The sequence below is a fragment of the Emys orbicularis genome, chromosome 5 (genome assembly GCF_028017835.1).
Source record: "Emys orbicularis isolate rEmyOrb1 chromosome 5, rEmyOrb1.hap1, whole genome shotgun sequence".
NCBI lineage: Eukaryota > Metazoa > Chordata > Testudines > Emydidae > Emys > Emys orbicularis.
The window spans coordinates 21,660,749-21,675,282 of NC_088687.1; the positions used below are offsets into that span (position 1 = coordinate 21,660,749).

A 14,534-nucleotide genomic window follows, 5' to 3' on the forward strand; every position below is an offset into this window, starting at 1 on the left:
GACTTACTGGTCGCCACTAATGACTAATTTAGGCCCTGATCCTGCAAATACTTATGCTAATAACTGTACTTGTGACTAACCCCAATGAGTGTAATGTAATAAGGTGCATAACTGTTTGTAGGATGAGGGCCTCAGTTTACCCACTGCTTTTCTTTTAGACGGAGCTATGTAACTTATCTCTTAGTTGTGTTTTAAAAGAAAAGCATTAAGTAACTTTCACCAAATCAGTTTTCTCTTTTACAGGGCTTTAAATCAAACCTTAGCTTTTGAAATTCTCAGAAGGTGGAATTTTTTAGTGATATAAGCAGTGAGTTGGGATAGCATGACATTTATTTGAAAACTAAAACATCCTGTCCCATATATCATTAATGCTGGCTGAGTCAATGTATGAAACCCTAGCAACACTTTTTAAAATCATGGTTTAGTTAATGAAAGCTGAAGTGTTGTGAACAATCCAATAGAAAACTTGGTATTAATTTGGATGCCCTAAGTGACTACATCATGATTGATATTAAAGTAAATAGTAAAGGAATTTATATCAATTTGGCCATTAGTTTAAGATAGTAATGAAAATACACAACCCAAATGAATAAAGATTGAGAATACTGTAATTAAATAAGGGGCATATTCTGCCACCTGTACTCGTGAGGACATAGGCATATGGCTACCCACAGAGTAAGTTATGATTTCATTTTAAATGAGGCAGAATCTGATCCTTTAAAAATAAATCAACAGAACAAAATAGGCCATGTATCAAGAAAGTTTCTAGAACTTATAGGCTGAGATTGAGTTAGGTCAGATTCTGAGTGCTTCTGAATGTACCAGAGAATTTGGGGAGAATGCAGTTTAGGTCTAAACTTGACTCGATCCCCTGTCAATCTCACACTAATTTCCATGGGAATTCTACAGGAGATATGATAAGAGGCATAGGCTCTAGTACTTACAGTTCTTGCTTTAAAGGATGTTTGCTATATTTCCCCCCCAGTACATATTACATATTCAAATACAACAGCAAAGGTGAGACTCATTCCTGCTCCAGCGCTTTACACCAGGTAAAGGGGCTAAAGAAGTTCTATAAAGTTCTGGATCCAGCCAGGAGAGAATTTCCTCAGTGATGGAACTGAAGAAGACAGTCACAGGCTGCTTTTTGAAGGTCTCCACAAAAGCCCTGGCATAGCAGGTATGGCGGATAAGGGGTGTGCTGAGGCAGGGCCTCAGAATGTAGTTCTGTAAAGATTTTGGGCAGCTCTGCTGCCATAAATTAGAGAGACCCCCCGGGGCTGTCTGAATTACGCCAGGACTGCTTAAAGCCACTTTAGTCCTCCCTCCCAATGGGCTAAGGCACAGCATAGAATCTCATAGGCACAATGGGACCTCCACCTTCTTGGCTTCTATGGGTTACCACAATATTAATGTTAAATAATGCACACCTTAAATTGAAGAATGCAGACACAGTTTGACATTTCCATGTTATTTAGGACAAATAGGAGGAAAAGCAAGTTTAGAAAACAATTTTATTAGACAAATTATTTAGACAAATTATACACAGAAAGCTCTGCCACTTGTAACTGAGGCCTCCAAAAAGTGTTGTGTATTTGTATAATAGGCAACACATCAAAATAGGCCTATTTTAAATAGTGTACATGGTTAACAGTTTGTTTATAGCTAAAATCACTGCAACATCTGGTATGTCCCTACATAGCTTGTAAAGAAATTTCTTTTTTTTTGTTGTTTTTGTTTTTTTTTTAAATCAGAGTTGTGTATGAGTTCATGAATGTTACAAGGGGAAACAAGTTGTGCATGCTTTTAGACACTTGCTACCCTGGAAACAAAATGGCTGTTTGCATGATAAGAAATTGTTCTGCCTTACACAGTAGACAATATTTGAAGATTTAGTACAAAAACATTGACAGTACAAGATGCTCCTCCAGAACAGAATTAGCATCAAAATAGTATAGAGCTGAAGAATATACCTTTTAATTTCTCCTAAAGCAAATCACATAGGCTGATTCCTATATCAGTTCTAGCCATAGAATGAGTTAGGTTAACATAAGTGTATGGTTGCGTAAAAAAACAAAAAAAAACAAACTAATAAAAACAAAGAACTCAACATGGGATAAGTTGCTTGTTTTCTACTTAACGACATTTCTGGTTTTAAGGATTACAAACTAAAAGCTCATTCTACATTTCTAACAGATAAGAGTGTAACTTTAAGAAGCTTGTGCCAAAGCAGGCACCGTTTTTGCTCTCATTGCTGTTCTTTCATCATTCTATACAGTTGGCACTAATATAAAAATTACACTTCTCCTCTAAATATAAATGAATATAGTAAGGGTTAAAATAATAGCTCGATCAATTTTTTTCTTAGCATAATATATAACTTTATTTAAGGCCACATCAATATTTCTCAAGGGTTTTTTGTCCCAGTAACACCATTATTGTATTGATTGATGGTACTGATTTGGAAAAGAATTTCTTAACCTTCTATGATCTACATTTAAACTTCTCTAGAGCTGTATTAGTTATCCATGGATGTGGTTTACCTAAGAGAGTTTTCCTTGGTTAAATTAATTAAAAGTAAAATTACCAAGTTTAGCCTTATACACTGCTGAATAGCGAATGCAAAACCTAATCAAATGAGTTACATCTGGGTAGAAACATTAAATTAACCCGGATGTTCTAATAAAAAGTATAAAATAAGCTCTGTTGGCAAACAATGCAAGTCAGAATAATATTAAAGCCAATCTCTTTTCTAAACAAAAAGACCCCCTGCACTGTATAGCTTTTCTGTATACAACACATTTTTACTAAAGCTTTATTAAATGAATTGCAATAGCAATGGCTGCCATTTTATAGATATATATACACATGTATATATATATATACACACATACTTATGTATATATATTTATGTGATACTAATTTATTTAACACAACAGAGGCTTCTGCCATATGATACAGTTTACTGTACATAAGAAAAACTTTTAACACTGTACAATCACATAAAGGTCATATGCACTGTTGCAGTGCAAAAGTAGATTTAACTGTAGTCTTTACTGGCATAGTAATGGCTTTTTGTAATCCTACAAAATTGCATTCTCATATTATGTGGCCTGAATGTTTTTTTTTTCTTTTTTCCTTTTTTTTTTTTAATTTATTTTTCTTTTACTGCAGGGTTTGCCTTTGGTCCACAGTTAAAAGGACACACAACAGCAGCGGAGCACTGAATGGATGCAGCAGAACAAATGTAAAGGACTGAAGTTATTGCAATTATATAAAAAATGGAGAAAGAGGGGAGATACAAACGCCCTTCTGTGAAATAACCCTCAATCTTTGATGCATATTCAGTGCACATTTCCTATACTTAAAGTATATGAAAAGTGTACTAATATAAAACTAGTGGGATTTCTTTTTTTTTTTTAAAGAAACAGGTGACAAGAGAAGAGAGAGGAGGAGACAGAGAAAGCAGGGGACAGAAGGAGAAATAGTGAGTTGTTACTAAGAATCCTGATTTTTTTTTTTTTAAAGTTACATCCATGTTAGTCCCATAATATTACAGCTGCTCCTTGCAAAGGGAGTCCTAAAAAGAAACAATGAAGAAACTTGGTCTGAAGCTCATATGGAGGTGCCTCGGTCTGGGTCATTACCGATATTGAGCCCCAGAGTAGGAGTTGGTTGGTATGGGATAGATGACATTGTTTTGATAGGACTTCTGAAAAAGCCCCCGTTAGGTGCCCTGTGCCTAAAAGGGCCAGTTCGGTGCTCAGGCATGTTGCCAAAGGAGAAACCAGAAGCGGCTTTAGCTGACAGTGTACGGCTAAGAGTCTGGATCTGTTCTGGTATGAAGGTTGTCGTAGTGATATGAGTGTTCCTGAAGTCACTGATTTGCTCCAGTGCTTGGCGTGTGGGCAAAGTGTCAATGTCCAGTGGGGTCAAATCAATTGATGAGGTGGAAAACTGTTTATGGGGGCTGTCGTCATCTGTGCAGAGGCTGTTAACACGTCTATGAAGATGTTCCAGGTCAATTTCCTTGTCATCCTGGAAAAGAAAAAGAAGACGGGCCATTTATTGTTGCCACTTTTTGCTGGACTGAATCTTTACAGTGGAACCTGAACTGCCCAGGAAACGTGACTAAAACGTAGTCTAACTTTAACTAAAACTTTGTGCCATGGACAGCCGGTGACCCAGCCGTTGGGGTGGGCTAGTCCCTGGCCCTTCCCCTTGTGCCCGAGGCCCCGCCCCTCCTCCTCTCATTTTGCCCCCTTCCCCGCAGGAGCCCAGAGCACCCCCACCACAGGCCAGGTCCGGCCCAGCCCAGTGCCAGCCTCCGTGAGTCCCTGTGGGAGGCAGGCTGGCCAGCTTTGGCCATTGCAGAGCAGTGGGAACTGCAGGAGGGAACCTAGGCTGTTTGGGGAGGCACAGTCTCCCCCAGCCTAGGATACCTGCCACCCGCGCTCTGGGCTAATTTACAACAGCTGAGGTCAGGTATAAACACCAATGGTAAATCTTTCCAACTGACTGATGCCGACTGGATTAGAAGGAACACAGGTGCTCTCTAACCTTATAATTCATCTATTTTCAAACCCAGCATCTTAAGTACTAAGCTGTAGGTGCTACAAATAGATGCCTATCATGAAAGTACACGTTTAGAGCCAGGGTATGTGTGATTTAGATTAATGACAGTTTGATAACAATCAGCTTTATATAATGAAGATGAAGTGTAAACTCAGATGACTGGGGTGATACCAGCTTTTCTTGAGCTCCATACTGATAACTAAATGTGAGCTTCACATGGGAGCCTTTGAAGAATAGGAATATCCTCTTCATCTGCCTTAATTCTGGCTGGGCTCAGATTGATTTTTCTATTTATTAGCTGTAATAGAATACAGCTGAACTTCCAAACCATTTGGGGGGGGGGGAGGGGTACTGGTGGCTCATTTGCAATGTACCAGAAGAGGATACACAAGATGATTTTTAATTGTAATGCCAACAGTGGGTTTGATTCTCCTAGTTACAGTGGAGCAACTCCACTGACTCCAGTGGAATCACACTGGTGCAGGTAAAAGGAGAATGAGGTCCATTGTACTTATTTTGGTGTGTGACCACACCCTCCTATACTTGCCCTTTTTCTTCCTTAAACTCCCCAAAGGAATTCAATTAAAAAAATGTTATGCCAGTGTTATAGCAGAGAATTTAAATGCACAAAAATAAAAAGGTACAAAGCCAGGGGCCCCAAAGTAACTGTACATCACCTGTAGGCCACATATATATTAATACTGAACTGCAAAGCATAACTCAGAAACATGCAAGGAATGTCCCCACTAATCAGGCTGTGGGGCTTATTCATCACAGAATGAAGTTTTAACTAACCTTCTCAAAATTCACTTTAGTTTCCATGAAATCTACTGACTCTTCCAGACCAAATAGAGAAGTATCACAATGCATCATTCTAAGATGTCAGAGATACCAGAAATAATAATAGCACAGGCCATAGTGGTGCATTTTTGACTTGCAGGCTTGATTACTGCAACTCATTGTAGGTGTGATTCAAAGGTCATTGAATCAATGGAAAGACTCCAATTGATGTCAGTGAGGTTTAGATCACTGTGTCTAGGAATGAACCCACGCCCCCTGAAAAAGATCCACATCGTACAACATATGACAGCCCATCTGCTTAGCAACTCTGGTCACCAAATCTCTCTGTACTGAATACTGAGTCCAGTTCAAGGTCTGCGTTCTGTTATTCATGGTCCTTGGTACTTGAGAGACCACTTTTCCTTCTTTGACCAGGACCTACCTTGACAGTTGTGAGACTCTCAGGGTATGTCTACACTGCAATTAGACCCCCGCGGCTGGCCCATGCCAGCTGACTCAGGCTCACAGGGCTTGGGCTAAGGGACTGTTTAATTGCAGTGTAGACTTCCATGCTCGGGCTGGAGACCGGGCTCTAGGACTCTGTGAGGTGGGAGGGTCCCAGAGCTTGTGCTGCAGCCTAAGCCTAAGCCTCACTCCCCTAAGAGATAAAAAGGTACCGCAGACCTCACTACTGAGACAACTAAATGTGGGATTGACTTTCCCTCTATAATTTATGCATGAACAGACCTGTCCATAGACATACACCACACCCACTGAAACAAAACCAACTATACTAATCAAACTATTTCTCCTATAGGCCAAGGAAGAAGATGGAGAAAGATTGTCTGTTCTTAAATAATTGGGAGGTGCTCAGGTGTCCAGATAAATACTCAGAGGCTCAGTCATAGTGCATAAATCATGATTTTGCCACTGTGGAATTGTTTTAAATCTCCTCCTTTTTTCTAATTTTGAAATTTATAAAATAACTTTTATACTACTAAAATTTAAAATAGCAATCAAGCAAATGTTTAAAATTACATCACTGAGGAAATATTGCAACTTGAACTAGGTGAATAATGAATTTTTTTGGTCTGCTGCCAATTCTAGTAAATTGAAAAAAATTGTTTTGGATTGAACCTCGAACAACATCTTTCAAATTTTTTGGTGATTCAAAAAGAAAAATTTCTTTTCAGGTTGATTGGAACATTTTGTTTTGCTGTTTACCATCTTTGAACATTTTTGACATTTAAAATAAAATTAAGGGAAATTTTGAAATGAAAAGTTGTTTTGAACCAAAATATCAAAATGTTTCATTTTGAAAATGTCAAGGTTAATTTTTTTATGTTTTTTTTTTAACTGAAACTATTAGATGAAGTTAATTTGTAAAATATCTCAGTGTTGCTGAATCTGCATTTTTCACCAAAAACGTTTCGGTCAAAAGATTTCACCTGTGACTTAGCTGAGCCTCTAAAGGTCTCTCCAATATTGCTGCTGATTCTTCTGCTATAAATGACATCCCGGAATGATGCATTCTGGGTAGGGGTCAGACTGGAAAAAATAAGTAAGTGGTATTCTTCCTGGCTCTGCCCACAACCCAACCTCTGCACACTCAATACACCAAGAAGAGACATCACTCACAGTAAGATTGTGCATAATATGATCATTCCTTTTTCTCTCGTGTGTTTTGATGAGTAGTGAAATATTCAGCAGTGTTCACATTTAAATTATCATCAGGCTTTAGAGTCAACATCCCATTCAGATTATTGGGGAGAGTTCAGTCTTCTCTCAGAACTTTTGTTTAAAGCCGTCTGTAGACTCAGGCAGACATCATTGAATCGGTTACTTGTGGTTCACGACTGGCAGGTTATTTTCGCAACCATAGGACAATTATTTTTCAGTATAAATGCTTGGATTCTGGAGCACAAGATGGCAGCCATCAGGAAAAAGAGCTGGCTTGCTGACCACAAACTGTCCCAACATGACCCCTAATTCTGGACTAGTGGCCTGGAAGAGCCAATGGATTTCATGGAAGCTAAAATGAACGTTAAGAATGTTAGTTAAGATGTAATTCTTTGAATGATCCCCAGAGATGGGATAATGGGGACATTCAGCTCTTATTTTCATACTTAATTCAGTTTTGAGTCAAGCTTTTCACATCAATTTTAAGACATAAATTTAAGAGCAAGCCAGTAAACAATATTAAAAAGTACAAGGAGGCCAACTTATAGCAGCTGAGGCAATGATAACTTTGAATTTCCTGACTTCTATTAATTTGCAATACACACACATACACAAAATAAGTATCACTGTGAAGTTTCTGAAAGTTTGGGCGAAGTGCTTAAATAGTAAAATATACCAAATGGTCATTTACTGGTTTTAACTGAGAGTTTCCTATTTCAGAGGAACCCAGTTTAAAGAGAAGAGAGAGTTTTCCTTTTTAACAACAGTACTTGCCAGAAGTTTTTAAAAAAAAAATCTCACAAATGAAACAGTAAGCAAAAGGTTTTAAAAATTCAAAGATCAATGCTGTAATTAGTGAGTGTAATTATTTCTGTCTGATTATACAGCATAAGATTGGCAGGCACAATACTGGGGAAATTGCAGATAATGGCAAAACCATCACACACAAACTCAAAGCAATATCCTACAACGGGTGTCTATGGCTATGTAGATAGAAAAAGTGTAATTGGTGGTGATGCACTGTAACTTGTCAAGCATCCTGGACTGCTATAAAATGGCATATCTCCCACTAAAATCAGTTGTCTATAGTCCTCGGCATTTTAGAATTCCCTGACCAAGATGTTAAAAAATGGGTGTCCATTTTCAGGTTTCTAAAAAATCTGGCCTGGTTTTCCAAAGGGCTGAGCACCCTCAGCTGCCATTGACTTCAGGTAGATATTGAGAACAGAAGCAAATAGGAGTGCAGGTCCTCTGCACCTTCAAAAATCATACCAAGTTCATTTAGGAGCCTAAATATGGATTTAGGAGTTTAGCTTTGGTAACCTGTTTTTGAAAGTCTGAGCTATTGCATCTGGGGGGCATGATTTGAATGCCGGAGTGAAAGAGACCTTTCAAACTCATTGGCAAAACCTGGAGCTGATCCACAATAGCAGGCATAATGTACTAATTACTGATGTATTACTAACATAGTATTCTACTACTAATTGTTGTGTTCCATTGAGACCAGTTCTCTGTCACACAACACCAGTATATAGTATTTATTTTCTTTTTTCATTTCTTTCTGGCTCTTCTAAAAAGGAGAGTCAGATTTCACGATACAGGTTTTCAGTGACCTTGCTCATCTTACAAATCAGAAAACTATGGAATTATTTCAGTACCTATGTTTTCCTTCCCCCTTTAGTGCTATAAATTCAAGACAACAGTATGCAGATAGCATGAAGATATTCCACAATAAATTAAAGGGTCCTATACCTCTTTTGATGGAACCCGGGAGCCTTTCCTTTTATTCCACCATGTTTCCAGCATTGCAATGAAACAGGAGAGGACAATCCCAGCAGCCAGGATACAAAACACCCCTGCAAAGCTCTTTATGTCCAGGGCACCTCCTTTCTGTTTGGTATCCACTGATGAGTATAGGTCACACTGACCATTCTTTGGCCACCACTTATGCTTCAGTATATCCATGTCTCCATTTTGCTGAAGTTCTAAAATCCTTGGGGAGAAAGTACAGAATCACTGGTTATGTCAATGACAACTGAAGCTTACATTTGTACAACTGAAAGCATAGAAGTGGTTGAGAACGTGACCATACCACTATTCCATCCCATGCATGTGGATGGCAAAACAGATGAGTTCAAAAGGGATGACTAATAAGCCAGAAGAGGAAGTTTCTTGGCTGGAATACCGGGCATGGTGCCCACCCCCTGTATTTATTTTTCTTCTTTTAATTACCCTCAGTGGAAGTTATGTGTATTTCTAATTGCATTTCAAATATAGAATAGTATATTTATTTTTCTTGCTAGCCAATTTCTGTAATTTGGGCTTGTTACATACAGAGTAATATTTTGGGCTTTATTAGTTTGAAAAGAAACAATTTGCTTTAAAAAGCAAGGACATTGCCAGACTGTGCCCTGGCAAATTTAACTCAAAAAGGGAAAGTTAGTTTGGAAGATTCATTTAATATTCCACTTAAGACCGTTCTTAGCAGTTTGGGTCCACATTGCCTTAGTGAGAGCCTCTCCTCCCTGAGCGAGACTGTGGCAGCTGCAATCAGTTAAGGCTCTTGAGTTCACATACCTCCACTCCTGTTAAATGGGAAGTGGCTGGTGGCAGGGGACTTTCAAGGAAGGGTCGTTTCTCCCACCCTTGCTTTAAAACAGGGATCTCAAATTCAAATCATGACAAGGGCCACATGAGGACTAGTACATTGGCCCGAGGGCCGCATCACTGAAACCTTCCATGAGGCCCCACCTCTGCCCCATCTCTTCCCACCCCTTCCCTGCCCCCATTCCAATCCCTTCCCCAAAGTTCCCACCCAAACTCCGCCCCCTCCCTGCCCCTATTCCAACCCCTTCCCCAAATCCCCGCCCTGGCCCCACCTCTTCTCCGCCTCCTCCCCTGAGCATGCCGCATCCCCGCTCCTCCCTCCTTGAAAGTCCTAAATGCCGCCAAACAGCTGTTTGGTAGCGGGAAAGCGCTGGGAGGTAGGCGGAGTAGCGGGGATGTGGCGCGCTGGGGGGTGGATAGGGAACGGGGGGGAGCTTGGTGGGCTCCAGGAAATAACCCCGCGGGCCGCGTGTTTGAGATCCCTGCTCTAAAAGACCATGGATTTATTGGTTAAGTTACAAGGCCTATATATTTTGCCAGGCCTTCCATGGAAGGAGAGATGTGGGTTGAAAGGGGAGAAATTTATTTTGAGAGGATCTTTTGTGTGTTTATTGATCCAAATAAACCTTTAATTAACCAAAATAAATAATTCAGTAATTACATTTTAAAAAACTGATAAAAGAAAATGGAATTTTCCCCCCTTGCACAAATGATCTGTGTTTCTTAGTAATGTAAGCATGAAAACCAATCAGTTGCATGGTCATTTGAAAAACACTATGCAAAAAACAAAGCACATACACACATGCAAAGTGCTGGAACTTTCTCATTCAAAACCAGGCATTACATCAAGTAAGATTTTTTTTTTTTTAGTACAAAATCAAAAAGAAAAAACATATATGCCTAATTCTGCAAATGCTCTGTGCACAACAGTCCAACTGAAGCCTCTAATAATACAATAAAACAAAATGGACATTGTATGATGTGACCCAGAAACTTCTTAGTGCTAACTGGCATGGGGCACAGACAGGGTGCGTAGGGGTTATAGGGATCTCTTGGGTCTGATATGTACATTCTAGTTCAGGAAAGGGTGTCTTAAATCGAAGCCAGTGCCACAATGGTCATCAATATCATCACAAAACGCATGTATGGATATTGTGCAAGGAGTTACATATATACACTGAAAATTATGTTCTGTGGCAGATGACCGGCGCTATTATGGTGGGTCCCGTGCTTTTCCTTCATGTGATGGGTCATGTGCTGCCTTTTGCCCCTATTCTTGGGCATTAAGAGCTCCATTAGTGCCCTGATGGGAAAGAGAAAGGGAGTGGGGAAGGGACCCGGCCCGTCCTCTACTCCGGGTCCCAGCCCCATCAGCTTCACGGGCTTTCCGCCCTCTCGGACAGGGTTTCTCTCAGTCCTCTCTGCTCGAGCAGGGTTTCCCTTCCCCTGGTACTCTGATCCTCTGGTTAACAACAGTACTCCTTCAAACTACAGTCAGCTCTCCTTCCCCCTGCCTGTCTGACTGAAGCAGGGGTTTTTATTAGGTCTCTGGCAGGGCCTTAATTGGCTCCAGGTGCTCTAATTAACCTGTAGTAACCTCTCCTCAGTCCCCAGGGAATAAGGCTCTGATCATCCTCGGGCTTATGTATCTCCCATCTATCACTTTCTTGCTGCCCTCTGGCTTTACTGTATCACAGTTCTTAAAATCTGTGTTTAGGGACTGGTCGCCAGCAAAAGTGAAAAACAGGTTTTCCATCAAACAAGAAACGTTCATCTGTCTGGCTGTTTACAGGTTTGTGCTAGTATATTTGTGGGACTAAGACGACAACCTGGCATCCTTCACCTAGGAAGTAAATGGACAGCAAGTTTGCTTAATGAAAGAGAGGTCTCAGCTAGGCTTGGCTGAAATGCAGAAGAGACCTTAGGATGACATAACTTAACAAGTTGATCTATCTAAAGAAGCTTTAGACTCTAGCAAGTGCGGTATGATTTTGTGTTATATGTAACCAGTTGTTCCCAATAGCTTTACTTACCATCACTTGAATTTATCTTTGCTAATAAACTTTTCACTATATATAAAAAGTGCTGTGCTAAGTTGTGATCTTGAGCTGAATCTTACAAGTTAGTGTGTACTGCTCCTTCTGCAAGCGTTCATGGATAAGGGGATGGACACTATGGGGAACGCTCCGAGGACTTGGGGGTTGGTGCGTGGCTATAGCTAACCTGTAGAGAGGGAGAGCAAGGACTGCAGAGGCCTGGAAGGTAGTGCTTGTGCTGTCAGAGGCTTGTGGTTTCTGGGAGCTGATTCATGACAGACAGACAAGACTTCCTCATCCTAAAGGCTGGTGGTGGAGATGGGGCCTCACAACTCTGGGTAGCCCTAGGGAGCATCACTAGTTTAATTTAGCAGTGCTTTACAATGTGTCCCATATGCAGATTATTTTGATTTTTTTCAACATGCCAATGCCATGTACTTTATCATGCCAATGAAGTTACTGAAACTTTGTTTCAGCATATACAAGTCCTTCAGTGTCTTCCAAAAGTGGACCTATAACTATGTGCCTTTCCCTGGAACTAGTAGTAGGAAATCTCAACACGCCAGTCAATGGTCTGGTTATTTTCTTTTCTGGGTGGTGTTAAATCCCAGCAATGACTCTCGATTGAGTTTTCAGAGTCCAACGTAGGAGCATTTTCCTGAGCAGTGAGTTAATGTCTCTATGCACCTGAAGTAGTCACTCTGGAGGTCCAACCCAGATTAATGAGTCCCAGAGTTTTAGGAAAAGGGGTTTGTCTCTTTTCAGGGTCCTGAGGCAACAGAGGAATTTCCAACTAGAAATCAGCCCAGGTAGCTCCGGAGATACAAGAATTACCTTGTTTATATTCCTTTATGTTTAATGATACAGCAATGGGACACATTCTATGCTGTTGCTCTAGGGGCCCAACTCCGAAGGTGTAGCTTGGGAGAGGGAGGTCAATTGTGGCTTTAAGCCATGTTTGCCTGGTCTGGATTCTGAGTTAGCTAGGAGGCAACTCTAATTTATAGCAGTCTTATCCCTGGTCTTCCTATAGGGGTATGGCTGCCTGGAGCAGCCAAGAATCTCTGTACTGCTTAATACTAGGAGATACTATTTCCTGTCTTGACACATCCATACCAGGAGCTTTGAAGGATGTGTCAAGACAGGAAATAGTATCTCCTAGTATTAAGCAGTACAGAGATTCTTGGCTGCTCCAGGCAGCCATACCCCTATAGGAAGACCAGGGATAAGACTGCTATAAATTAGAGTTGCCTCCTAGCTAACTCAGAATCCAGACCAGGCAAACATGGCTTAAAGCCACAATTGACCTCCCTCTCCCAAGCTACACCTTCGGAGTTGGGCCCCTAGAGAAACAGCATAGAATGTGTCCCATTGCTGTATCATTAAACATAAAGGAATATAAACAAGGTAATTCTTGTATTACAAGAATTAATTACAAGCAGCTATGCTGCTCCTGCAGTGAGGGAATTCTCTCCCAGACAGCTGTGTTACATTTATAGCCCTTATGCGCTGCTAGAGTGGCACATCAGGGTTGGGGCCACAGTTGTCCATGATTTTAGTTCTCACTGTACTTGCATTTAGCATCTGGTTAGCATTTGTTTGGGCATGTTAGTCAAAATATAGTCAGCATCTCTGACAATCAGATCACTTCTATATAGGTCCCTATACATGGATTTAGGGGTCTAACTTTCAGCATCTAAGTTCCATCATTTTGGCCTTTATACTTTTATCTTTGTGAATTACTATATGCCAGATACATAAACCAGTAATGGAAAAACAGTATGGGGGCTGACTGTTTTTTCCTCAATGGCAGCTCTAAGCCCTGAGCAATGCTATTTTCTTCCTTTTCTTCAGTCGGTAATAGACAAACATCTGGAATGAATGTGCTATTCTCATTAATTAAATTATTTTCCATTTGTCAGTATAATTCCTGATTACACAAGACATCTTTTTAAACAATAGAAATTTGCAACAAATATCAAACTTTAGCTTGTTCTGTAAGACAGCAGTTCATTCCTAATTGTATCCCTGGTAATGATTTTAATTGATGAGCAATCGTGTATAAGGTTAATAGTTTTAAGAAAATCAAAAAAATGTAAGCAAAAACTAGGAATACCAATTATACAACTTTATACAGCAGGTGTAGAAATGAAGAAAGCTCATTAAAAAATTCATTTAAAATTGTAGTTGAAATGGATATACATCAAGGGAAATTATTGGAGCATCAGTGGTAACTTGATCAAATGTATTAACTTTATAAAGACAAAAGGCCAGATCCTGGTCCTACTGGACTCAGTGGGTACTTTGTCATTGACTCCAACAGAATCAAGATTTGGACCCAAAAGAATAGCCACTACATTATGAGATTTGTGAATATTGCCAAATGTTTCTGTAGCTCTGGAATTATTACTTTAGAGATTTTTGAAAGTGAAAAATGTTCTTTAATTGGAATCCCCTGGAAGCTAGTAAGGATCTTATGTTGAACCTATAGGCACCAATATGATTTTGTGGTGTGCAAACATTCCACAAGATGGCAGTCTGTGTACAAAATTACACACTTCTGCTGCAATTACTGTTCTGGGCATATGAACTATACTAATAATTCCAGGCTGTAAGCATGGATTTTAATAATTTTAATGTTTGATTTTTATATTTAATAATTAGTTATAATAGACTAAATACACTTCCTCAATGGAACATGAAAATATGATGTCCACTACGGTTGACTTTGGGCTTCTGAAACAGCATCAAACTGTTTACAAGTGAACTTTTCCATTAGTACTCTGCTCTGTGGATACTGCAGTGTCAGAATAGAATAATATTACAATGAACCAACAGTAGCCAGAAGTCTATAGG

At 39.9% G+C, this 14,534-nt stretch overlaps 1 protein-coding gene across 2 annotated transcripts in view; it reads right to left on the bottom strand.

The window, feature by feature from the left end:
• Positions 1–3,615: 3,615 nt before the first annotated feature.
• The window catches only part of GRID2 (glutamate ionotropic receptor delta type subunit 2), a 1,035,124-nt gene continuing 1,024,205 nt past the window's right edge, over positions 3,616–14,534 (bottom strand). For both annotated transcript variants that reach the window (XM_065405037.1, XM_065405036.1), the window contains 2 exons: positions 8,788–9,028; positions 3,616–4,038 (listed from right to left, as the gene is read on the bottom strand). In XM_065405037.1, coding sequence (XP_065261109.1) covers positions 3,616–4,038; positions 8,788–9,028 — 664 coding nt within the window. The remainder of the gene's footprint in view (positions 4,039–8,787; positions 9,029–14,534) is intronic.